The 26,155-nt window shown below is 39.4% G+C and overlaps 1 protein-coding gene across 7 annotated transcripts in view; it reads right to left on the reverse strand.

Annotated features, from left to right (window-relative positions):
- The window catches only part of LOC132129499 (ankyrin repeat and SAM domain-containing protein 1A-like), a 119,190-nt gene that overhangs the window by 24,594 nt on the left and 68,441 nt on the right, over nt 1–26,155 (reverse strand). For 6 of the 7 annotated variants that reach the window (XR_009428529.1, XM_059541129.1, XM_059541132.1 and 3 more), the window contains 4 exons: nt 19,764–20,263; nt 7,458–7,508; nt 5,250–5,319; nt 629–741 (listed from right to left, as the gene is read on the reverse strand). Coding sequence is in view for 6 of the 7 variants with exons in the window: in XM_059541129.1 (XP_059397112.1) it covers nt 629–741; nt 5,250–5,319; nt 7,458–7,508; nt 19,764–20,263 (734 nt within the window). In the remaining variant the exon portion in view is untranslated. The remainder of the gene's footprint in view (nt 1–628; nt 742–5,249; nt 5,320–7,457; nt 7,509–19,763; nt 20,264–26,155) is intronic. The other variant, XM_059541131.1, reaches the window with a different exon arrangement.

Here is a 26,155-nt window from a genome sequence, read left to right on the forward strand (position 1 = left end):
AAACACCACTAAAACACATTCTTTATTTTAGGAGGCTAGTGTTTTTAGAGGTGTGGAGTTATAGGAAGTGATTGAGCTCTGTCTAAATTAAACTTCCACTTACCATCCAATCTCATAATGTCATAATTAGGTTGTTAATGATTGATTATTCAGGGCCAGGATAAAGACCAGGATATCTGCCTTGATTAAGTGCCTATTTCTGTTATGGCAAATCATGTTAAGACCAAAGAAAGCTCACTGTTCATTTGACCTCCCAGCTTAAGAAGAATGCTGACAGTTCTGCTGCTGTTTCAGAAGTTCACTTGGCTGCAGGTTCGCTCTGCTCAGCATACTTGTAAACACTTAATGCTTATTCAGGGTACTAGAAAACTCTCTCTTTCTGAGTGTTTGCATGAAGACGATTACTCTGCAACATCAGAGTTACTGGCCAAGATCCATAACCATCAGAACATCATAACTGGCATTCAAAACAAACAAGAGCTAAAGTAATTTCTGAACACTTTCTTAATGACAATCATACTTGATAAAAAGAATAAGGCATTTAAAGACTTTAGGTAGCACAATACATAATACATGTACAGTAGCAATTAAAGTGAGATGCTTTTATTTGTAGGTAGGAGTTACTCACCATGAACCGCAGGTCGTCAAAGCCGTTGAGCAGTAGCTTGCTCTCATACTGCGGAAGTCCGATATTCTCCAACCAATCCCCGACCGGCTGTTCAAGCAGCCTCCCGAATCCACCTGCAGACAGAGGAAGGCGCTTGAGCAGCGAGAAACCATTGATACGGTAGCATCGGCAATTGGAGGAAGAGACATGGCACTGCCACATCATCCTCGGCCAACAGTGCCGAGAGCACAAACACCAAGACGGCAGAGGCGACAGGATCCCGGCAGAGAGGGGTGGCTGCTCCCACAGCAGGGGCGAAACCACGCTGGCTAAGAATGAAGTTTGTTGTTGCTGAATCTGGGAAGAAGATGGGCCCAATGCTGGGACTGATCACAGATTTAGACTCCACATTATGTCCTTGTTGAATTCATTGACATTGGAGAGGTTTCAGCAGTAACTATGAAGTACAACTGGGTGCCGAGACCAGCAATTGTCAAAGTTTCCATCTGAGCTCAGAAATCACCCAATCAATCAAAGGTTTGATTTCACAATCCAAAAAGTCACAGAAGACGATGTGCACAATTGTAATGAAGCCAGTTTCATTGCAATCCTGGACAAGCTAGTTTCTGAAAATGCGAGTTTGCAGATCCACCTTTGCATCTTTTAATGAGGAGGAGCACAGGAAAAACATCTCACGATTGAACGTTGGTATTTCTCTCATGGGTGTCCAAGTGGAGTTGGGTGCACAAATAAACTCTTCACCTATAACTATCACAAACACTCATTACTCCCAAGCAATGTCTACCCATCGTTTGAACTGATGCAGAGTGACTCAAAATCTCCTGATCTCTTAAGCTTGCTTTAGGACTCTACCTTTAGCCTGAAAACTCTTAACTTGCGTTCTGCACTCCTCATGCAAATGAACTTCTAATCCAATCTCACGATAGCGTTACTTAAAAGCCAGGCAGGATTCCATGACTTGCATTGCACAAAGTCACTCTGATTCTCAAGATCAAAGGCACATGAGGCTTAGGCAAAGAGCAAAAAAGTCTCCGCTCTAATAAAACTCTCAATATCAACCTTATTTCACAACAAATATTACATTTAGATGCAGAAGGATCTAATGGAAAACACGGCACTGCATGTAAGCCTCACCAATAAACCTAGATTTAAAGTTGGTGTAATCAAGACAGAATTAAAAGCAAAGCGAATGGAAAAACCAATGAGAACTCATTCAACTTAATCAGAGACAGCAAAAGTACAAGACTTGCTTTCCTGGCACAACAAAGTCTCTCAGAGTCCTGTAGAAGTTCAAACAGAAAGTGGGTGCTCGCCCCACATCAGTCAATCCTCAGTACGTTGCAGACATCTTGATATCCCTCTAGTTTGTCAAGACATCACAGCTGCTGTTGAATTAGGAATGCAAGGTCATTGGGGTGTTTGCTGACCCCCCAACTCGGCTCCAGACTTGCAGTATGACGAGTCTGGATGTTGTAAGAAATGCAGCAGCAATCCCTTCGGCACAGAAGGTGTGGTCTCCTTGTTCATCCGGACACTGTCAATTCTGCTCTGCTCTGCAGCGCTCCTGCTCCTGCTCCGTCTCCTCCTTTCTCTCCCTTGCTTCTGCTCTCCCCTCCCTCTCCCTGTCTCCTCCCCTCAATGCCTCGCTTTCTCTTCCTCTAAAAGAAAATGCGGGCCTGCTGTCCATTATCTAAGGACTTATCAAACCTTTGTCCCGTTCATTGACCCAACCAGGACCATTAATCTTTCGAACAGGGTATTGTTGGCTATGGTAACAATATTAGAGGCATTCATTCAAAAGACAAAGAAAGGGGGAAAAAAGCCAAATAGTGTTTACCCAGAAAGCAAAGCACAAACACAGAGGCATATGCAGAGCTTCTAGGCTGGAGGATGTAGCTCTGGGTTTATTGCCAAGCTGCAGGGCAGTTCTTCTTCTAATTCCCCTGACACTCATGCATGTTAATATTTTAGCACCTTCATCCACACAGACAGAAACAAAACCGACAAACTCTGCCAACAATCCTGTTTCAGGAGTTTATTAATGAAATACTGTGCTATAAGTAATGAATAAATAAGCTGCAAAACCACCAGTTACAGAGTTTTCCAGTGGTATTAAGAAGAGGCAAGCCAAGTTCTGCAGTAAACAAAAGACAAATGAATTTTCAAAAAATAGTTCACTTCAGACTTAAAAAAAATCATTATGACCAGTTTAATGGTTAAAGTGTAGTACTAGCATGCTACAGTGTTCTTGGAGGTATCTAGGTGGTGGCATTGAACAAAATGTCCCTAGATTTATTTTCCCACTTTATTGCTTATCCAAAAATCTTAAGGCTGATTTCTTCAAATAAAATCACCTGATTTACGGCATCATTTATGTCCAAAGCACAAACAGAGCAGGGCCTTCACTGTCTAATACTTTGTTTTTTTTTCTTTTTTTGTAGTTAGTACAAGCTAATGTAAAAATTTTGCATTAAGAAAAAACATCTCCTAAAACTAAAAACAAAGAGTCATCATGTCCAAGTAGGATGCCCGTGGGAAACAGGAAATGAGGTCAGAGGCAGTGCCATGTGACAAAGGATAGAGTAAGGACTGGTCCTCTAGCTAGGCTTTTCACTTATATGGGTCAATGAACCCAGTTGGGACACGAAGGCCACTTGTAGAGACACACCACTTGAAACTTGTGTTTATTGGCTTTAAGATGCACTGATGTGAGAAGGGTGCTTTATTCAAGGCTTAAACTTAAGAACAGCAGCTTTCCTGTCCATTTTTGCAGCAGTTGCCAAACTGCACTTACAGGAGCGAATGGTACAGCAAGCATTACGGCCCCTCTGGTCTCGATTGCTGTAGTTTGGTTAATTCCAGAGGAAGGTCAATAAGCTTCCTCCATACAGAACAAGGTCACGCATCAGCAAGGTGGAATCGTCAAGAGTCTCAGTGTCCATTGATTTAACTCTCAAGTGTCCCCTCGTCCTTCAATGGCACACTGGGATTTCTCATTCTCCATTTAAAGGGCCAGCCAACTCCATTTCCTCTGTTCAATAATGTCTTCTGGTCCTGGCCTTTGTCTTTCTCTTGCCCATCAATGGGTTATAGAGTTTCATTGCTGGTCTGCTCAGTCAGGTCTCATTTCATAGGGGATCCGATGTCAAGGTAGATCCTCATTTAAACATACGGTCCAGAAAGACACTTGATGGTCAGCTAGCATCAGGAGGCCAAAGCTTTGAGTGCAACAAAACTTGGAGTTCAATGAGAAGTAACTGATCAAAAAAACAAAACAAAATCTCTCTCTCAATGAACACAATATGAGACACATTGAACACAGTGTCCGGGTCCAAGCTTATACTCCATTTCAAATGAGAATACCATCTCAACAGCCATGTATGAACACGATTCATTTACAGCACACCTTTCAGCTAAGCTTTTTAAAATTCTCTGACTTGGTAAAATATTACTGCCTGGTCAACTGAGATTTCAGTGTAGAGATAAAGGTTAGGATCATAATTTTTTCAGGAGAATTTACAGCACACCATAAATGCATCCTTGTTGGTTGTCTGCTTTTGGTACCTGAAAGAGCGTTTGGACCTGGAAATGACGGCACATGACGTTAGACTTGACAATCAGATAGACATTTATTTATTACATGATTACACTGTGCTCTCTCTCCTTTCATTCAAATGCAACTGCTATCATCTTGTGTCTCAGTTATTGACTGCATTTACTGTAAAAAAACTATTATGCCCTCGTCTTTATTTATGTGGTGAAAAGCAGATTAATTGGTGATATGACACTACATTATGCCTTATATTTTTGTCTTATCTAAAATTTGTCTAGGTTTGTTAGTAAATGTTTTATATTGCAGAAGCTTTGTGTTTAACAAGCTAATAAAATTTCAATGCAAGTCAATATTTTACGTCTAATTATTTACTTACGTGGCAAGTAGCCATGTAATAAGTGGGATAATGTACATCCATCCAAATGTTACGTGAGGTATAATGTACATCCAGTCGGTTTATATTAAATTAAATAATTGAACACATTATATCGAATTTAGTTTTTATATTTTATCAGCCAACCAAACACAAAGCTTCCACCAAGAAAAAGTGCTCCTAGCAAGAGTGTATATCGCTGACTTTAGTTACACGGATGAGCCTGTGTTATCAGCTTTTACCGGGTGTTATCAAGGGATAACAGATCTCAGAATGTCACAACTGCCCAATCAGAATCAAGTATTCCACAGAACCATGTAATGACGCAGAATTAACCCCTTCAGTGTGATGCAAAGCTCCTGATCACCCTGTCAGGGTCTACTCTACGATAACAATGGCTGGATGTACATTATCCCTTACATACTGATTTGTTAGAAGAGGGCAAATTAGGAATGCACACATACAAATAATAGTGGATACATTATAAGCTGATAAATATTTCATGTTATTAGTGATAACCGATAAACGGCCGATATTAAATATAAAAAAAACAGTTACAATTTTTTTTGCCATCTCTGTATAATAGCTAATTTTCTAAATATTATATTTGAAAATGTTACTAATTTTTTTGATCAAAATAGACAGTTTACAAGTTAGTGTCATTATCACAGTGTCATAGTGTCATCATCACAAACCTGTGGCAGGGCACTCCTGGTCTTTTGAGAAGTCGATGCCAGCACCAATTAGAGTCATGATCTTCTCTATCTGTAAGCAAAAAACAAACTCTATGAAACCAAACGTAGACCCCAACCTCAGTGCAATTGGAAAAAAGCAGCTGCGATTTTTATTAAAACATTGCATTCATGATTTCCCAGCAGAGCAGACGAAGCAGTAATGCAGTAACAAATCCGACTGAGAAAACACTATCTATCATCCCACGGTTTTAAGGATCATGCACAATGCAAATAAAAGACAGCAAAATACTTGGTTGTACCAACCCTGACCCAATACAGTCATTGATCATGATGTCCACACCCTTCAGTGATTGACAGAATGCTGCGGTAACTGAAAGGACACTGATTATGTAACATCAGCACAGTCTGGCTCATCATTTCAGTATGGGAATTCATTTATTTAATCAGGAACAACCAATTCAGTAACTTCAAAAAGAGGCTGTATCCTGAGATTAAGATATTTGTCCGTAATGGTTGATGGATCTACTGATGTGTGGAAGCAGCTCCTAATTCTTCAGGACAACAGTGGAGTTACATAATATGAAGAAAATGGAGGAGGTGACAAGGCATTTAATAATGACGCACAGAAAATCTTTTAATTGGGGTTAATATGTCTGTGTGGCTGATATTGAACACTGGCAGAAATTCGAAAGGTAATGAACTATGAGTTAGTAAAAGAAGAAGTTTCATTTTAAGTGACAGCAAAGCTGCCGAGCAGCAGTTTATCCAAAGTAGCGAGGTCAAAAAGACAGCAGTAGAAAGAAAAAAAGCAGCGAGAGCTTGAATCCTGCCACCACCGCCAAGAAAAGCTGGCCGAGAGAGAGCTGAAAGACACTGACAAGGTTTCCAAACTTCTAGTGACAGTCAAACACTTAACCAAATAGATCACTTCTATCAGGACTGACTCATCCTCGTTTTTGTTCCAAACCTTTAAGACATTCTTCAGTGGAACACAAAAGATAGTTTGAAGAATGTAAATGCTGCTCTCTTTCATACCATGGAAGCATATATGTGAATAAATGAGTGATTACTTTAACTTTGATCTGTTTTTCATACAAAAACTATTACATGACCTCAGAAAACCGTATGTTTGTTTTGTTTCCGTATGGAAAAGAACAGCATGAACATTCTTTTTTTAATTTTATTTTTCAATATAGATTTATTATTATTATTATCTTTATTATTATTATTCAATTTAAGTTAATTTTATTGCTGTCAAATGATTAATTGTGATTAATCGCATCGAAAATAAAAGTTTTTGTTTACATAGTATGTGTGTATCTACTGTCTATATTTATTAAGTATATATTAATACACACATGCATGGATATATTTAATACGTTTGTTACATTTATATATTAAATATATTTATATATATATATATATATATATATATATATATATATATATATATATAACATAAATGTTATTAATATATATATATATATATATATATATATATATATATATGTAAATATTTTCAAAATATATGCTATATGTGTGAGTATTTATATATACTAAATATACACAGTACACACAAATATACTATTTAAACAAACACTTCTGGATTTGATTAATTGTGATTAATCATTTGACAGCACTAATTAATTTATTATTTGACTTTATTATTTAATTTATTGAAGCAACTTTTATTATAAATTAGAATAAACTAAAAAAAAAATCCATCTAATTATACAATTTTATTTATTCCAGGGTTATTTAAATTAAGTACAAAAAAAAAAAATGTGTTCAAGTAACAGTTCACCCAAAAATGTTGAAGAATGTTGGTAACCAAAAGTTTTGGTTTCCTTTGACTTCAACTGTATGGCCCAAAAATACAAAGGAAGTCAAGAGGAAGCAAAGCTGTTTGGTTATCAGCATTATTGATATCTTTGTTTCACAGAAGGAAGTTATACAGGTTTGTAAATGTAAACAGTTTTTATTTGTGGGTGAACTACCACTTTAACAACAAATGGACAATTATTATTTTTTTTTTATGAACTATTCATTTGCAAAACACATAATCATTAGAACACCTCCATTTAACTTTGCTATCAGCAAGAAGGTTTTTTCTTTCCGCAGAGTGAGTAATAACCGGCGAGCATCAGCACAGAGCAGAGGAACAGCAGACGTGGACGGGAAGCCAGAGGGACGTGTGGAGGGTCTTACTCTTTGGGACGGCCGATGTCTCCATGGAATAGAGAGGGAATGCCTCTGTCTCTGCAGGGAGAAAACCAACTTCTGTTCAATTGCTATTTTTTGCTTAAAGGAAGAACAAAGTTTGAACCTTAACAATGGCACATCTGAGAAACCCTTAAAAACAGTTAATGGGAACTAAATAAAACCGTGACCCACAGGTTGGTTTGATACCTCAGTGACCGTGTTTCCAGAAATAAACCCTTTGAAGTCGCACAAACACTTGAATGGCTGTCAAAAAAAAGAGGGAAAGAGGGAATGCTTTGATCCTGGCGTTAATGTTGCTCACCGCAGATGAACTGCTATTCACTTCCTGTCTTTTACAAATTTTCACACCATTACAGCTAGTGGCCAAACGAAATGAGCTTGTCAAAAATAATGCTAACATAACAAAAAAACAGCAGAAATGAAACGTCAGTATTAATCAGGCCATACTGATTGCACACTGACTGATGAAGTTGAAAATCTGCAAAGGTCAGTGTAGAGGCTTTTCAATGATACAGCGTGCTCAATCAAGCTACCTTTCTGAAAATATCAAATATTAAATCAAATAAACAAGCACAAGGGACAGGAAAGTGTAGAACCTGTGAACATGACTACAGCCGAAACTTCACAAATGATACTAACAGATAAATAATCTGACTTTAAACCAGATTTCAGCAGCAAACCCGAACCCTAACTCCTCTTTGCCAAAAAATGAATATTTATCTACATCAGTACTTTTCAATATAATCAGTGTGTCTGCTGACCTTATCACACAATTGGAAAAAGAATGAAGATGAATAGCGAACTCATGTCTAAGTCAACTTGTGATATATTTCAGTGCAGATAAGGTCAAATGTTACATGAACACTTATGTAACTGGCTGAATCAACAACATATCCCAGTCATTCCCATAGATATATCTTAAAACAAACCTGAGCTTACTTGAGCTTCTTCAGGCATCTCTTCCTGTCGTTATCTCAGACTCTCTAAACAGAGCCAGAGATCTCCAGAGGATGACAGGTTTAAACTTATTCCAGACTAACTGTGCTGCATGCAAATAAGGCAAAGCATGGTAAAATCACACGCGGCTCATTTAATGAACCAAACTGAGAGATATTGCATGCAAAAGAAATAAATGAGTGAATAAATGCTAAATAATTAACTGTTTTCTGCATCAGCAAGAGAGCTTTCATCATACAGTATACTGCTTGTGTTTGCAAAACAGCTCTCTCTCTCTCTCACACACACACACACACACACACACACACACACACACACACCTAAAAATAACTAAATAAATAGCTGCTTTAAAAAGAATATAACAATAGAAGTGCACTGGTTGTAAAAGAACGCTTCTGTAGGTCAGTGACAGTGAGAAAAAGTTCAAATCTGCAAAACAATGTGCAATAAATAAAAAATATGATATTTAAATATGATAAATATGAAATAAACTAAACACTGTCATTGATTCCCGGTAAGGGCCTCTTCATGGTAAACAGCTCAAACAATAGTGGAGTCACAGGTCGACAGATGAAGTCTGGGTGTGTGTGACCCTCTTCAGAACACATAACTGCTGTGCCTTACCACAAAGAGCCCAGGCATCACGCTAGGCTGGTATGGGTGAACAAAAGAGAATAGAGGACTAAGACACAGTGGCAAAAACTAGTCACAAAAGAGCCAAGCTCTTTCAACAAGTCCACAGTCGTGCCAAGACAGGTGCCAGTCGACCCATTCAGATCGGTTCAGAGCTGAAGAGCCTTGCTCTGTAAACAAGGTTACATCGCAAACACTGGCACAATGTGTTCTGGCACAACAAAGCAGAAATCTTGTTTTCACGGAAGTCTGTTTTTTATGCTAATTGCTTATAGATGCCAAATTGGTCAGTTTAAGGGAATCAAAATCATAGCAAACATTGGAGAAAAAAACAAAAAGCTTGGAACAAACAATAAGAGTAATTCATGCACATATATTCTTTTATACTCAAAGTTGAAGTCATGTTGGTTCAACTGTTTTTTTTCTTTTAAGTTTAAGAATTTATATTATCACAACAAACAGAAAAAAAATCAGTTTTGTTTGGTTATGTTTAAATATGGTGTTAAATCTGAGTACCAAACACTATTGTCAGAAAGAAAAATGGAACATATTAGAAATCTGTGAAATGTTTAGGGAAAATATAAACAAAAAAAAAGTGTTTTGTAACAACAAACAGTAAAGAAAAAAAAAAAGATTTTTGGAGGATTTTAAATTAGCATCACCTTTTGAGCAAACTCTCCCAGTAAAAACAAACTGATCAAATCAACTGCTGAAAGACAAAACATCTGTCAAGACGCCAATGACACCCTTCATCATTTGTTGATGTTCATGCAAAATACACCCATCTTTACACAGAAAAAATGTATTTTCAGATCCTCCCAAGACATGCACCATTGAGAATTTGTGGACATCAGTGTTAATTGCCACGCACACGATGACTGTATTAAAAAAACAACACTGTCATGCATCCAGGTGGCTGAGAGGTAGAAAACAATCACACTCACAAATGCTGGTCGGGTGGCAGCCATTGGGCTGGAATGGGATGCCGGATGGATAGATGCATAGACATACAGAGGAGACGCGACTCACTCGTTTAACTCCCTCGGGCTGACTGCAGCTCCGCATCCAGTGCAAACCTCCCCTTCCTAAATTTGCTGGCCCATACAGAGAGCTTCTCGTTCAGTCTAATCCTGGGACGGCCTGTATTAGCATGAGCTGGCTTTACATTCCCAACCCCCTGCCACACACAGACCTTCATGCAAGTCAAAATCTCCTTTGCATGAAAAATTAGACTTTGTGTGAGATTGTGTGTGTGTGTGTGTGCGAAGAGGAGGAACACACACACACACACAGACAGACAGACAGAGGGAAAGTGATGGGTGTTGTGCGTTCCTGCACCCACATGCTGTCACTCAGGGCAGTGAAGTGTCCCGGAGCAGCCAGCCGTGACCGCTGGGTGAGGAGAAAGAGAGAAACGGACAGAAAACAGTCCACAGAAATGATGAGAGACTGCTGTTTGGACATCAGGGACTGCAGGACTGACTGTCCACACACAGAGACAACCATATGGAGAGAAACTCTGATGTGACAAAGATGCTTGTCATGTTGATTTAAAGTCAACACCAAACATATTTGCAATCATTTTACTTCTGATATTTGACGCATCTCTTAGTGAAGTAAGAACTTCAATGAAGCATTTTTAAAGTAGAGTGAGATTACCCCACCATTTTCATGAATAGTTTGGATCATGAAAAATTAGCCTTTTTATAGAGCGAGAGAGAGAGAGAGAGTTGATATATATATATATATATACACACACACACACACATATACTTTTGGTAGCTATTTTAATTTTCCTGGATTCAGTTTTTACTTTTTTAATGTTTCTAGAATTACATTTTAGCTTCTTTTACTAAAGCGTGTCGAATTAATTAAAATCATGAACCTCACACAATTTACTAAAAGTTTAACTAAAATGACATTTTAGGGCTCTATGAAACCAGTTTTATTGTTTTTCCACAGATTCCAATAAATTTTTTCTGGATACCATTTTAATGGTTTAATTACATTTCTATAATCAAAAATCTAATCAATTGAATTCTTAAAACTTTATCAATTTAATAATTTATTTTTACAACATTTTTACTAAAGTAAGGTTCTGAAGTGTTTAATTTTTACAGAAATTCTGTGTTGTCTGTTTTAATTTTTATGGATTTATGATTTAATACAAATGTATTACCAAATCTGCGATAATGAAATAAACATTAACAATTTAATGAAACTTAAAATTTTTAATTCCTCTTAATTTTGAGCAAACAAGGTGATGAACAGTTGAGGAAAAAATAGTGATTTTCCTTTCTGGAAAAGTTTGAATTTCAGTTTTACAAAATAAATTAATAAAAATAATAAAAAAAGAAAATTTTTAATTTTCATATGTTCATTCATATGCATATGATACTGTTAAACAGCTTGACTTGTTTTCAGGTTTAAATGTAACTTTAAATCCAAGATATTCAATGTGGACTCAGACTCTGGATGCCGAATGTATTAGGAAAGTAAATTTTGATTTCATGATGACTGACTCCATCAGTTAATTTAATCATATGCCATAAATCAAGCAATCACTGAGGCTCGTCAATAAAAGTGTGTTCATTAAGAGCACAAATACAATGGAAGCAAAGCGAATCAAGCTTCATGATTTGCTCTGGGCTCTTAGTTCGCTGCTGCAACTCACTGAAGCGGCAAACAAACAGCTCTGCACATGAAGCGCTGAGGCAGACCCACATGTACACCAGACTCATCCTGAGGTTCTCACAAGCTGCAGGACCTTCAAATCACAGCTGCTAGACTTTGCCTTTACAAGTAAATAATCAATTATTGTCATATAGACAGACAGACAGACAGACAGACAGACGGGCAGTTAGAGACAGACAGATAGGGAAAGACAGACAGACAGAGACAGATAGACAGATGGACAGACAGACAGAGACAGACAGATAGGTAAAGACAGACAGAGACAGACAGACAGACAGGGAAAGACAGACGGACAGACAGACAGACAGATAGAGACAGACAGACAAAGACAGACGGACAGACAGACAGATAGAGACAGATAGAGACAGACAGACAAAGACAGACGGACAGACAGACAGATAGAGACAGAAAGACAGAAAGGGAAAGACAGACAGAAGGATAGAGACAGACAGACAGGGAAAGAGACAGACAGACAGATAGAGACAGACAGACAGACAGGGAAAGACAGACAGATGGATAGAGACAGACAGACAGGGAAAGACAGACAGACAGATAGAGACAGACAGACAGACAGATAGGGAAAGACAGACAGACAGACCGATAGAGACAGACAGAGAGACAGACAGATAGGGAAAGACAGACAGACAGACCGATAGAGACAGACTGATAGGGAAAGACAGACAGACCGATAGACAGACAGACAGGGAAAGACAGACAGACAGACCGATAGAGACAGACAGACAGACAGAGAGACAGACAGACAGACAGGGAAAGACAGACAGACAGACCGATAGAGACAGACAGACAGACAGAGAGACAGACAGACAGAAAGGGAAGGACAGACAGATAGAGACAGATAGACAGACAGACAGACAGAGAAACAGACACAGACAGATAGGGAAAGACAGACAGACATATAGAGACAGACAGATTAGGAAAGACAGACAGACAGACAGACAGGGAAAGACAGGCAGATAGAGACAGACAGACAGAGAGACAGAGTCAGACAGACAGACAGACAGGGAAAGACAGACAGATAGAGACAGACAGACAGATAGAAAGACAGAGAGACAGACACAGACAGATAGGGAAAGACAGACAGACATATAGAGACAGACAAATTAGGAAAGACAGACAGACAGGGAAAGACAGACAGACAGACAGACAGACAGACAGACAGACAGACAGACAGGGAAAGACAGACAGATAGAGACAGACAGACAGACAGATAGAAAGACAGAGAGACAGACACAGACAGATAGGGAAAGACAGACAGACAGACATATAGAGACAGACAGATTAGGAAACAAAGACAGACAGACAGGGAAAGACAGAAAGACAGAGTCAGACAGACAGACAGACAGACAGGGAAAGACAGACAGACAGACAGATAGATAGAGACAGACAGACAGACAGACAGATAGACGGACAGAGAGACAGACACAGACAGATAGGGAAAGACAGACAGACAGACAGATAGACAGACAGACACAGACAGATAGGGAAAGACAGACAGACATATAGAGACAGACAGATTAGGAAAGAAAGACAGACAGACAGACAGACAGACAGATAGAGACAGACAGATAGGGAAAGACAGACAGACAGGGAAAGACAGACAGATAGAGACAGACAGACAGGGAAAGACAGACAGATAGAGACAGACAGACAGAGAGTCAGACAGACAGACAGACAGACAGGGAAAGAGAGACAGACAGACAGATAGAGACAGACAGACAGAGAGGCAGGGAGTCAGACAGAGAGACAGAAAGACAGGGAAAGACAGACAGACAGAGACAGACAGACAGACAGGGAAAGACAGACGGACAGACAGACATACAGATAGACAGACACAGACAGATAGGGAAAGACAGACAGATAGACAGACAGAGAAAGACAGACAGATAGAGACAGACAGACAGGGAAAGACAGAGACAAACAGACAGACAGACAGACAGGGAAAGACAGATGGACAGATAGACGGACAGACAGACGGATAGACAGACGGATAGACAGACAGACAAAGACAGACACAGACAGATAGAGACAGACAGACAGAGACAGACAGGGAAAGACAGACGGACAGACAGACAGATAGAGACAGACAGACAGATAGACAGACAGAGACAGACACAGACAGATAGGGAAAGACAGACAGATAAACAGACAGACAGATAGAGACAGATAGGGACAGACAGACAGATAGGGACAGACAGATAGAAACAGACAGACAGACAGACAGACAGAGACAGACAGACAGACAGATGGACAGAGAGACAGATAGAGACAGACAGATAGGGAAAGACAGACCAACAGACACATAGAGACAGACAGGGAAAGACAGACTGACAGACAGACAGACAGATAGAGACCGACAGACAGACAGATAGACAGACACAGTGAGACAGGGAAAGACAGACAGCCAGATAGACTCAGACAGACAGACAGACAGACAGACTTATAGATAGAGACAGATGAAGGTCTCCAGAACAACCTTGACATTTGAACTAAATACTGCCATGATTGGGCCTTAGACGTCAACATCCCAAAAACTACCATATTTTTCGGACTATAAGTCGCACTTGAGTATAAATCACATCAGTCCAAAAACACGTCATGATGAGGAAAAAAACATTTAAGTCGCACTGGACTATAAGTCGCATTTATTTAGAACCAAGAACCAAGAGAAAACATTACCGTCTACAGCCTCGAGAGGGCACTCTGTGCTTTCTTTGGTAGGCTACAGGAGCACTGAGCAGCACAGAGCGCCCTCTCGCAGCTGTAGACGGTCATGTTTTCTCTTGGTTCATTTCTCTTGGTTCATGTCAAATTAATTTTGATAAAGAAGTCGCAGGACCAGCCAAACTATGAAAAAAAGTGCGACTTATAGTCCGGAATATACGGTAAGATTATGATATTTCAGAAAAAACACAGACATCTAGAATAGAAACATTTATTTACTTTAAACAACACCACACTTCAACATACTTTACAATATACTTATCTTGGTCTGGTTTTAACTCCAACTTTCAAATTAGCAATTAAAACATTACTTATAAAAGCCCGCAGGGCACTGCACGCTATAGGAAATAAATTATTTAAAATAAACATCCCCATCAGAATCTGGACAAAGATCTTCGATAGTGTCATTCTGCCCATTGCCCTGTTTGGAAGTGAGATCTGGGGCCCAGCGAGTAACTCCAGCCATAAGGACTGGAACAAACACCCTTTAGAAGCTCTGCATGTCGAGTTCTGCAGAAGCATCCTTCACGTGCACAGAAACACTCCTAATAACACCTGCAGAGCCAAGTTAGGCCGTCTCCCCCTAAATCTAATCATTAAAAAAAAGACTTTTAAAGTTCTGGATCCACTCAAACTCTAGTTCGGAAGATTCTCTTCATTAAAAAGCCATTGTGAAATGGTATCAGATCTGACTAACAAAGCACTCGATATCACCAATCCTGAAAAACATAGAAGAATCAAAGAAATTATGAATGAAGAGAAGGAGACATACAGTACAGACCAAAAGTTTGGACACACCTTCTCATTCAAAGAGTTTTCTTTATTTTCATGACTATGAAAATTGTATAGTCACACTGAAGGCATCAAAACTATGAATTAACACATGTGGAATTATATATGGAATTATATACATAAAAAAGTGTGAAACAACTGAAAATATGTCATATTGTAGGTTCTTCAAAGTAGCCACCTTTTGCTTTGATTACTGCTTTGCACACTCTTGGCTTTCTCTTGATGAGCTTCAAGAGGTAGTCACCTGAAGTGGTTTTCACTTCACAGGTGTGCCCCGTCAGGTTTAATAAGTGTGATTTCTTGCCTTATAAATGGGGTTGGGACCATCAGTTGTGTTGTGCAGAAGTCAGGTGGATACACAGCTGATAGTCCTACTGAATAGACTGTTAGAATTTTTATTATGGCAAGAAAAAAGCAGCTAAATACAGGAAAACGAGTGGCCATCATAACTTTAAGAAATGAAGGTCAGTCTGTCCGAAAAATTGGGAAAACTTTGAAAGTGTCCCCAAGTGCAGTCAAAAAAAACATCAAGCACTACATAGAAACTGGCTCACATGCGGACCGCCCCAGGAAAGGAAGACCAAGAGTCACCTCTGCTGCGGAGGATAAGTTCATCCGAGTCACCAGCCTCAGAAATCGCAGGTTAACAGCAGCTCAGGTTAGAGACCAGATCAATGGCACACGGAGTTCGTGCAGCAGACACATCTCTAGAACAACTGTTAAGAAGAGACTGTGTGAATCAGGCCTTCATGGTAGAATATCTGCTAGGAAACCACTGCTAAAGAAAGGCAACAAGCAGAAGAGACTTATTTGGGCTAAATAACACAAGGAACGGACATTAGACCAGTGGAAATCTGTGCTTTGGTCTGATGAGTCCAAATTTGAGATCTTTGGTTCCAACCACCGTGTCTTTGTGCGACGCAGAAAAGAAGAACGGATGGACTCTACATGCCTGGTTCCCACCGTGAAGCATGGAGGAGGAGGTGTGATGGCGTGGGGGTGCTTTGCTGGTGACACTGTTGGGGATTTATTCAAAGTTGAAGGCATACTGAACCAGCATGGCCACCACAGCATCTTGCAGCGGCATGCTATTCCATCCGGTTTGCGTTTAGTTGGACCATCATTTATTTTTCAACAGGACAATGACCCCAAACACACCTCCAGGCTGTGTAAGGGCTATTTGACCAAGAAGGAGAGTGATGGGGTGCTGCGCCAGATGACCTGGCCTCCACAGTCACCGGACCTGAACCCAATCCAGATGGTTTAGGGGTGAGCTGGACCGCAGACAGAAGGCAAAAGGACCAACAAGTGCTAAGCATCTCTCGGGGAACTCCTTCAAGACTGTTGGAAGACCATTTCAGGTGACTACCTCTTGAAGCTCATCAAGAGAATGCCAAGAGTGTGCAAAGCAGTAATCAAAGCAAAAGGTGGCTACTTTGAAGAACCTAGAATATGACAAATTTTCAGTTGTTTCACACTTTTTTGTTATGTATATAATTCCACATGTGTTAATTCATAGTTTTGATGCCTTCAGTGTGAATCTACAATTTTCACAGTCATGAAAATAAAGAAAACTCTTTGAATGAGAAGGTGTGTCCAAACTTTTGGTCTGTACTGTACATACAGTATTGGAAAGAACAAACCAAAGACCAAAGTCGTCTCCAGTGTTATTTGAAACTCAACAGAGTACAGTATGGCTGACTATCTGCTCTCAGTCAGGAATATAACAAACAGACAGTTACTGACCAAGTACAGACTGAGTGACCACCAGCTGGCCATAGAGAGAGGACGACATAGAAAGAGCTGGTTACCTGAAGTCTGTGACGAGTGTAGATCAGGATCAGTTGAGACGGAGGAGCACTTCCTCCTCCACTGTGACAAATACACATCTCTAAGAGACTCACTGTACAGACAAATACAGCAGAACACTCCTAGGTTCCAGTCACTCCATGAACATGACAAATTAAGAATATTACTTGGTGAAGGACCTGCTTCCACTGTGGTAGCACATTATATTTACAAATGTCACAAACTAAGAGGAAAAGAGTGAACATCTACATTAGTAGTACCATCAATGTTTATAGAAATGTATATGGATGTATTTTACATGTATTTTTATTTGTATTTTTTCTTATGGATATATATTATATGTATTTTTGTTTTGTTTGTTTCTATTCTGCTATGTACAATGCTTTGGCAATATGTACCTATGTATGTCATGCCAATAAAGCAATATGAATTGAATTGACAGAGAGACAGACAGACAGACAGACAGATAGACAGTCATTACCAGCAGAGGGCAGGAGAGAGTATCGAACATGGACACAGAGTAAGAAAGGAAACGAGACTATGTGTTTTATAGCAACTGCTTACACTGGAAAAATTCCACACAAATCTCAAATGTTTGGCTCATGAGCTACAGAAACATGCTGAAACAGCGTGAGAGACGGAATGAGAGCAGAAGAGAAGATAATCAGAAAAACAGTCAACAGACAAAGAGCAGGTCAACAAATGAAGAAAACAAACTTGTTATCAGCCGGTGAGTTTTCTCTGCTCCCTGACCTCTCGTAATTTCACATCAAATGTCTCCATACAGAAAGCAGAAACACCACAGGTGTTGCTACAACATGCTATTTCCAGACTAAACTGTTATTGTTAGAGGACGTGTCTTCTGACCCACCGAGTAAGGTTATCCGCTTGGTGAAAAATGGAAAAACTTACAGCATAGATACATCATTGATCTTTAAGAAATTGATCTTTTTTTTTTCTTCAGCAAAGGGTTAGAAAAAGAAGGTGCTTAAAGCTGGCATGACATGGAAATTCACCCAATCAATATCAACTGAATACTGCCACATACTGACAATTGATGGGTTTCAGCTAGACACTTTTCATGTTAGGTCTGTTTTGTGTGTTAGAAAAGAGTCAAGCATAACTAACAGGCCTCAAGACAAAAACGGCCTCTGATGCTCCTCAGCTATTCCTCTGTGTGCTTAAGTGTGTAAGACAACAGTCTTCATTACCTGCGACCGCCTCGCCTGTAAGAGTGTAAGACCGGGTGTGATGGAAACTGTGCACAAGTCCCTCCGTGTTTGGATCCAGTGTCTAGATCTTCAGATTTAACTCAAAGCTATGGTAATACAGGAAGCTTGATTCTGATTGGATTACAGACTTCCCTTTCACATTCTTCTAAAATAAATAGCCACATGAAATCTTTAAAGGAATGTTCCATGCGGAGTTAAGTTTAATCAATGCCATAAATTGCAATAAGAGTTAAAAAATTAAAGAAAGTTACTTAAAGCCAGAAATATGTAGCTCATAATTAATTAATATTAAAACACTTACATTAATTATTCTGTAAAAAAAAGAAGAAGTGTGCAATTATCCAAACTATAATTTTTGTGGCGGGACTACTGTTCTAAGCATATGAGTCTTGTCATGCACCTAGTGGTACAAATGTAGCAGATGGCTTTTGTTTAGACTGTGTCTGGCCGTTTTTCATCATCTGACATGAAAATATGCAGACAACAGCAAGGAGACAAGTTTATGTTCTTCTGCTGATTCAAGACAATGGTCTGGCAAACTACCTGCTCAGCTCCACGTAAACAAAGAAATGACAACAGCCCCTTTCTCAGAAAAACTCTTGGACAATGTGTGAAATTGACCTGGTTTACAGCATTAATAACATCACAACAATGCTTTAAAAATTCTGGAAATAACAAAGACGAGGTGTCCTGAAGCAAACACTTTCAGAAATGGATAATTCTCTGGTTCATAGAAATAAGTTTCCTGTTTGAAATTACAGAAAACCTATCAAACATCAGATCTTAAACTGAAAAAGAGAATGCTTGTATGAACCGGTTTTTGCATGATGATCACTGCACAATGAGAAATGACAGACTGAAAAGGTCACCATTTACCATTCATTCCCTGCAACTCATAAATTTTCCCAATGGAGTCCAGCTACTGACAATTATCTTTGACTTCACAAACAGACTCTGAGAATTACATCGGTTTTGATCACTTGTAGATAAATTAAAAGATCTACTTTCAGCGATGTATCCCCAAGAAACATTTTTTTTCTCATTTGATATTTTTAAATGTGATCTAAAACGGAAACAACTTCTAGAATATTCTATAATATTTTATAATTCAAGCACTGAATATTATTTTAATAACAGCTGTGAACATAACAAAATCCTCAAATGCAATACTAACATCTACTAATCTATTTTCCCAAAATAAAAAAAGATGTTCCTAAAACTATGAACATCATAAATAACGTGCTAAAAAAAATACACAACAAAAAGACTAAATTCAACTGTTTAGCATTTTCCAATCATTTTCTCTTTCAGCCATCAATGGAATTTCCAGCCAAGATTTGTTGCTCGGAATTCAGATTTATTCTTATTCATTTGTGTGTTGTGTACAATGCAGGAAGGATGGTACATCCAGGCCACAAGGGGGAGCTCTTACCTCGTCCCATTCTGAAGTGAATGAAGGTGATTTTTCCAGCCTTCTCTTGGTGGTGCTACAGTTGGACACTGACTCACTTCGGCCGCCCAACCCTGTCTCTTCCTCACCGGGTGGAGACACCAGCAGGTCGGAGTCAGACTTCGATAGGCTACGCGCTAGTTTGAGATCACCTGGCGGAGGCATCCTTCTAGTCACCGGAGAATCGCGCGCTGGTGAGTTGTGTTTTGGCGAACTCCGTGGCTCTTTGTTGACCGTGGCATAGATAGCTTTGGGGTCAGTGTCCTGGAGAATGGTTTCCATGGTTACTGCCGATTTGGGATGGGGAAGGGGGGCGGAGCTCGCAGATGTCGAAGTGCTGGAAGCCGCGGCGGACTTCGCTTCAGAGGACGGCAGTGTGAATGCTTCCTCCCGACAGTCGACCACCGGCGAGGAACCGTGAAGCAGACCAGTGAACTGCTCAGGAACAGCAGCGCTTATATCGTCACCGTGCGAGGAGCTCTCTGTCAAGAGAACAGAGGAGAGAGTGAGAGAGTTACAGGCGGACTGTGGAGCCGTATCTAGACCAAATAACATGAAACCGCCCACTCAACTACTGTCCAGTGCCTGAAACAGATCTGGATTTGTTTTCTGACTGGAAAAGGGGAGGAAAGAAATGCAGAAAGAAAGAACGGCATTTTGAAAGAAAGAAATAAAGAAAGAAAGTTATGCTCACCAAATACCAAAGTGCCTGTATTAGAAAATTCCAAATGCAGGCTATGAGCAGCTGACTTTTCTTCATAGAGATCTGTTTGTGACTTGCTTGTTCTATTCCCTGTCTCTCTCTCTTTCTGTTGCACTGCTAACAAGCAGACAGCTTTATAAGGCTTGCTTCCAGAGAAGTTATGCCTCACTAAGGATTCCCTTCATTATGAGTGGCAAGCTTGAAACAGGATACCACAGAGGTGACTGTGAAAGAAACACACTCGCTCTCTCTCACACACAAACACCAATTTGCCATACCATTATGCGTTCTTAAAAATTAAATCCCTGTATTGTGATTATAAAATCCTTTTCCCAGAACAGCACACTTAACAGATCTATTCTAACTTCATCTCTCTGGCCTCAAACATACTATAGGCAAGTACATAAATACTTCTATGCAAGCTTGATTTCAAGGAGAGTTGCATTCTCATGTGTAGTCACAAGGGGCACTATACTGCACGCTAGTGAAAAATGCCATGTTTTTCACTCACTTTTCTCTTTTAGATTAACCACTGATCTGAATATACCTACTTCCCTAATATATATCAGGTTAAAAAAAAAGTGTGAAAAGAGCTGTATGGATGTTATCAGGATATATAAACACTGTCAGGAAAAACTGAACCTTCAGGGGTACAACAGCTTGTCACTGGGGCAGTATCCCAAAGTGACAACTTTGTACAATCTTTACACATAAAGTGTGCACTCTAACACCTTAGAGTTGTAGGTACTATATATCATTAAGGTATTATAAATAAACCTTTTATGGGTAAAGTTGGTCACTTTGAGGGTACAACCTAAAGCCCCTTTGACACTGTGATTCCGGAAAATACACGGGTAATGTGTACCGGCAATTGTTCCCGTGTTGCTAGATTTTGCCCCTTTCATACTGCCAGTGATTTCCCAGAAATATGTGCGTGTGTTCACACACAACCCGTAAAGGTCCCATAAAGACCGGTGATATCATGATGTGACGTGTAATGTACGAGTCGAAAACGCTGGGCACGTTAACTTTCACTGAAGCTGGCGAACGATCTCAGTGTCAGCACGGAAAGTGAGGAGCTAACTGATCTCTGCTTCATTACAGTTTGCACATATTTTTTTAGTCGCGAACATTGATCTGCCTTCAAATTCTTCAAAAAAGAGTTGCGCGATAACGTGCATCATCACTACAACACACCCTTTACGTCATTAGCTCTGGCTTTTGTTCACACAGCGCTCGTTCCGGGTCTGAACCCGCCAATGTTACTAGGTCCCCAACCACGGATCAATCCCAGAATCAATCCCGGCACATGTTTGCATTCACACAGAAGAAGACCACGCAATGTTCCGGCAGGGTCCAACCTGCAGTGTGAAAGGGGCTTCAGACACAAGTTGCTGCTACCCTAAAGGTACATTCTGAAGTATGCATTTTTGATGGACACTTTAATTATGGGAATGGACATTACTTAAAGGCAGTAAAGCAACACAAGCGATGGCCATGTGACAATGACAACATGGTGGATTTAGTATGTCTGAAATTGTATTATTAATCCTGTATTTATACTACATAGAACAAGCTATTTAAAAGGCAGGGATGGGGCACGATTTTCGTATATTCAATCAGTTGATTTAATTCTAGAATATCGAAAAGGTTGTGCGATTATTTTCTTTAAAAAATCTTCCCATGTTTTCTGTGCTGATGCGCTGGTGACACTGCCAATAACAGCTGTCAAAAACAACAGAAGAGCACAATGTCTCACACGCACACTGTAGACTTGCGTGGCATAAAAAACAACAACACTTGTGTAGCATATGTGCAGCAATTAATTTGCTGAAAGCAAAACAGGGACGATAATAGAAATAATTCCAAAGGATCGCTGTTATTTTGACAGGAAAATACATAAAATATTCTTCACATGTAGCGCGTCAATTCTCTTTCTCTTTCTCTTTCTCTCTCTCTCTCTCTCTCTGCGTGTGTGTGAGACATAGCAACAGCGAGTCATGCGCCTTCACACTAGAGTTTATGGTACGTCAAATACAGATGAGCTGCACATCCATTCAGGTGAACTGAAAAACAGCACAGATTACTTGATGGAGAGTGTTTGGCGTGTCAAAAATGGATATGTGCTAAACTTAGTCTCAAACTCACACACTGGCAAGTAAAATCGGAGAATTTATTAGCCATTGACTAATATTAGACAATTTAGTTTGCCCAGAGTGACGATCACAATGTAGAGGGTTAAGACCGTAAGCGATTTTGCAGCTAGACCGATATTTAGTAACTCTATCGCCCCCTTTAGGACTGGGGTTTACTATCACTACAGAAATGTAAGTATGTACAGTAGGCCCACATTCACGTCTGTTTCACACGTGTGCTCTTACATAGACGGTTTTTGTCAAAAATGTATATTATATATTTTCAAGTGCAACAAGTGAAAAACACTCGTCTGCATCTGTTCTCTTCTGTAAATGCAGTGCACTTGCCTGAAATGTCTCCTCTGGCAAACAAACACACCAAGAGATAAATCCAACCCCAGGTCCCTGATATGACCCAGGCGACTGGGCAAATGGCCACCATACCAGAGATATCTTGGTGTTATGTGTTGTGTTTGGAGACAAGAAACCCAAGTCTGCCATGTCAGAACCTAAGGCCAGAGACATTCTGTATGCAAGTACACAAACACATTGCACACACTTGGTTGCATTGTACATAGCTGAACATAAATCTTGTGTTGTAGAGGTGGTAGCAAACCTCAATGTTGTGACACAGCTACTATCAGATATCAGAAAACCGGATTTACTATTATTCAGATAGCTAGCTATAAACATGTCAACAGTTAAACCGAAGACCCTTTTAAGGCACTGATTGGACATCTTGGGACAGCTATTTTCAGTCATGCAAGCACAGGTTCTGTCAAAATGAATGGATAAATAGCAAGAATGAAAATATTTGCTCCATTGCTGCAGAAGTCACCTGAAAGAGCTCCCATAGAAAACTTAAAAACTGTGCGCAAAATTATGCAAAAAGAACAACATGACCAAAACTAACCTTTGGGTTGCCCTTTGAAGTCCAAAATAAATCAGAGCATTGGAACCTTGTGAGTTTCTTTGTGCCAATGTGAATCAAGTCAGCTCTAATATTTGGTTTATGACAAACTACAATTCGAAAACTCTCTCCTGAGAACTTCATGTCTCAAGTTTTCTGAGGCATTGGGACTAAATAAACCGTCAACTCTACGAGGCATTGACGTGTGTGCTGGAGGATCATACAGACACACAGGGCCAGAAGCATGATGAGTCCAATCACTTAACACGTAAGTGACACACCTAAATACACATACACAACATCCAATGTTCAATGAAATAAAAGCAATTACAAGCATGTTTCAAGCCCAAGAACAGTACCCCACAGTCTGCTTTCTATGCAATGTCTTAATGTGCAGTTGAAAACTGAATAAAAAGCTCCACTGTACATTGTCAATAGTGTAGTGATGCATAAAGCACAGCTTAAAGCACAGTTTTAATGTAGTATGTTACGAAGCCAAACATGCAATACTGTAACATTCTTACAAATGCATAGCCAAAGACTTAACAAATACAAAGAGGGTTCACTTCCATTACTTATGAATTGGGAGAAACTCCAACGCGCAATATGGCAGTACAGTCCAGCCTTCAGAATATAACAGACAATCTCTGATTGGTGAAGTCATTGCGTCACTGCAGTGGCCGGTTCCCATAGAAACCCGAGACTCGTGCTTATGAATGCACATGTGCATTGGCTTATATAGCCCAAACAATATGCTTTTTTAATGCTGTTTTAGCATAAGAAACAACATTCATGGGGCAGTTCATTTCAGATTTTGTTGCTGATTTTAAATATTTAATTTATTTGTCTCGTCATAGGGAATTCTTTTAGATTTCAGGATCACCCATTCATTTAGACAGGACTTGGTCTTGGATGAGCTGCTTGGAGGTGTTGCAAATATGGCCACCGAGTGAACAGACTTTCCTTGAAAGGGATTTTGTACATAGCACAATATGTAAAATACACAGATTTAATGACCCAATAATAATAATAATAATAATAATAATAATAATAATAATACAAATGAACCAGCCTAAAATGGGTTTGCTGGTCTTTGTTGATGTCCTATCTTGGTCAGATACTGGTCTGTTGGCTGGTTTTAGAGGGGCTTAGGTTACTTTTTAACTAATCAGGCTGGAAAATCATTTTAAACCAGGCAAGATCTTATTAAGCTTGTTTGAGCATTTTTTTTTTCTTCAATGATGTTCAGTATTGAATGAAATAAGTGTATCTATAACATTGATCAACATTTTCCTTACCTAATATTATAATCAATATCTACCATTTCACATTATGTACAGTGTTAGTGCTAGTTTTTCCTTTTCAAACAGTCAAGCTCACATCTGATGAACTGAAGTAATGTCACCCCTCAGAAAGTTCTAGGGTAACAGGGCTGACTTCATCGTTCAGCTGTTGCAATCTCCTCGGCTAAGTGCTAAGCGCGTGCCAACAGTGAGCAGCATTTATTAAAAGAGGTAAGGGACGTCTAAAACACACAACATGATTTTGCACTTAGGGTAAAGCTTTCATCTCCAAAGCAATAAGGTCAGACCCTCCTTCAAGTTTTCAATAGATCAATGCATCGCTCCCGCTGTGAGACCCTAACATGAAAAATATGACGAGCTCACGCCCTGTTATTTGTGTGTGTGCTAGTGTGTGTCTACAGGCCGATTTCCTGCAGTGTAACGGACAGGTGCTGAGTGCAGTACGGCTCTGGACGTGGCAGCTGAGGTCTATGAAGCTTGGCGAGAGACGAGAAGGACAAGGAGACGACGACAGACGTTCTGCTGTTTGTTTTGAAACATGAGGAGAGTGTGGGGCTTTAACAAATTTCACTGAAGTTTACCACACTCAACAATATCATAAAAACACAACCATATTAAAACAAGAATTTAATACCATTCTACAATATAATGGCTGTACATGTCTGTTCTTACCATTTCTTCATATAATGCATCCTTAAAGTAGCAAGCAACCGAGTCAGAATGGCATTCTCTTGGTAATGCTAACTAGAGTCGTGTTACACTGAGTAAACATTGTTCTAAGTTAGGCAAGGATTTCTGAGCAATGACTTTAGGAGGATCAGAGAGGGACACAGAGACAGTCGGGACATAACAAATGTGTCCACTTTTGCATTAATATCCTACCAATATTCTTGCTCAGCATGGACATTCTTTAAAATTTCAGCTTTCAGATTGCAGATTTTCAAAAAAAAAAAAAAAAGACAGCATAGAGGTTTAGATCATATGAAGACCTTAAAGGAGTATAGCGACGAAAAAATATGAGATGGGAGGAAAAAAAAGTTACATTTCAATGCTTTTGTATTTACTCACAAAACCATTGAAATATAATGAAATATATATATTTTTTCTCTCCTAATTAATTTCATCACAAAGTTTCTCAAGGAACACAAAAATTATACAAGAGAATACAACATTTTATTGGAATGCGAAAAGTTAAGCTAGCAAATGGAAAGGTTTAGCAAGCAAATGTAAAGTTCTATTAGAGTAATGCACGTTTAGTGAGCAAAAAAAGTTTAGCAAGCAAAAATTTACATTTAATGAACAAAAATTAAAGTAAAGTGAGT

This window comes from Carassius carassius, chromosome 46 (assembly GCF_963082965.1).
Source record: "Carassius carassius chromosome 46, fCarCar2.1, whole genome shotgun sequence".
Classification (NCBI taxonomy): Eukaryota; Metazoa; Chordata; class Actinopteri; order Cypriniformes; family Cyprinidae; genus Carassius; species Carassius carassius.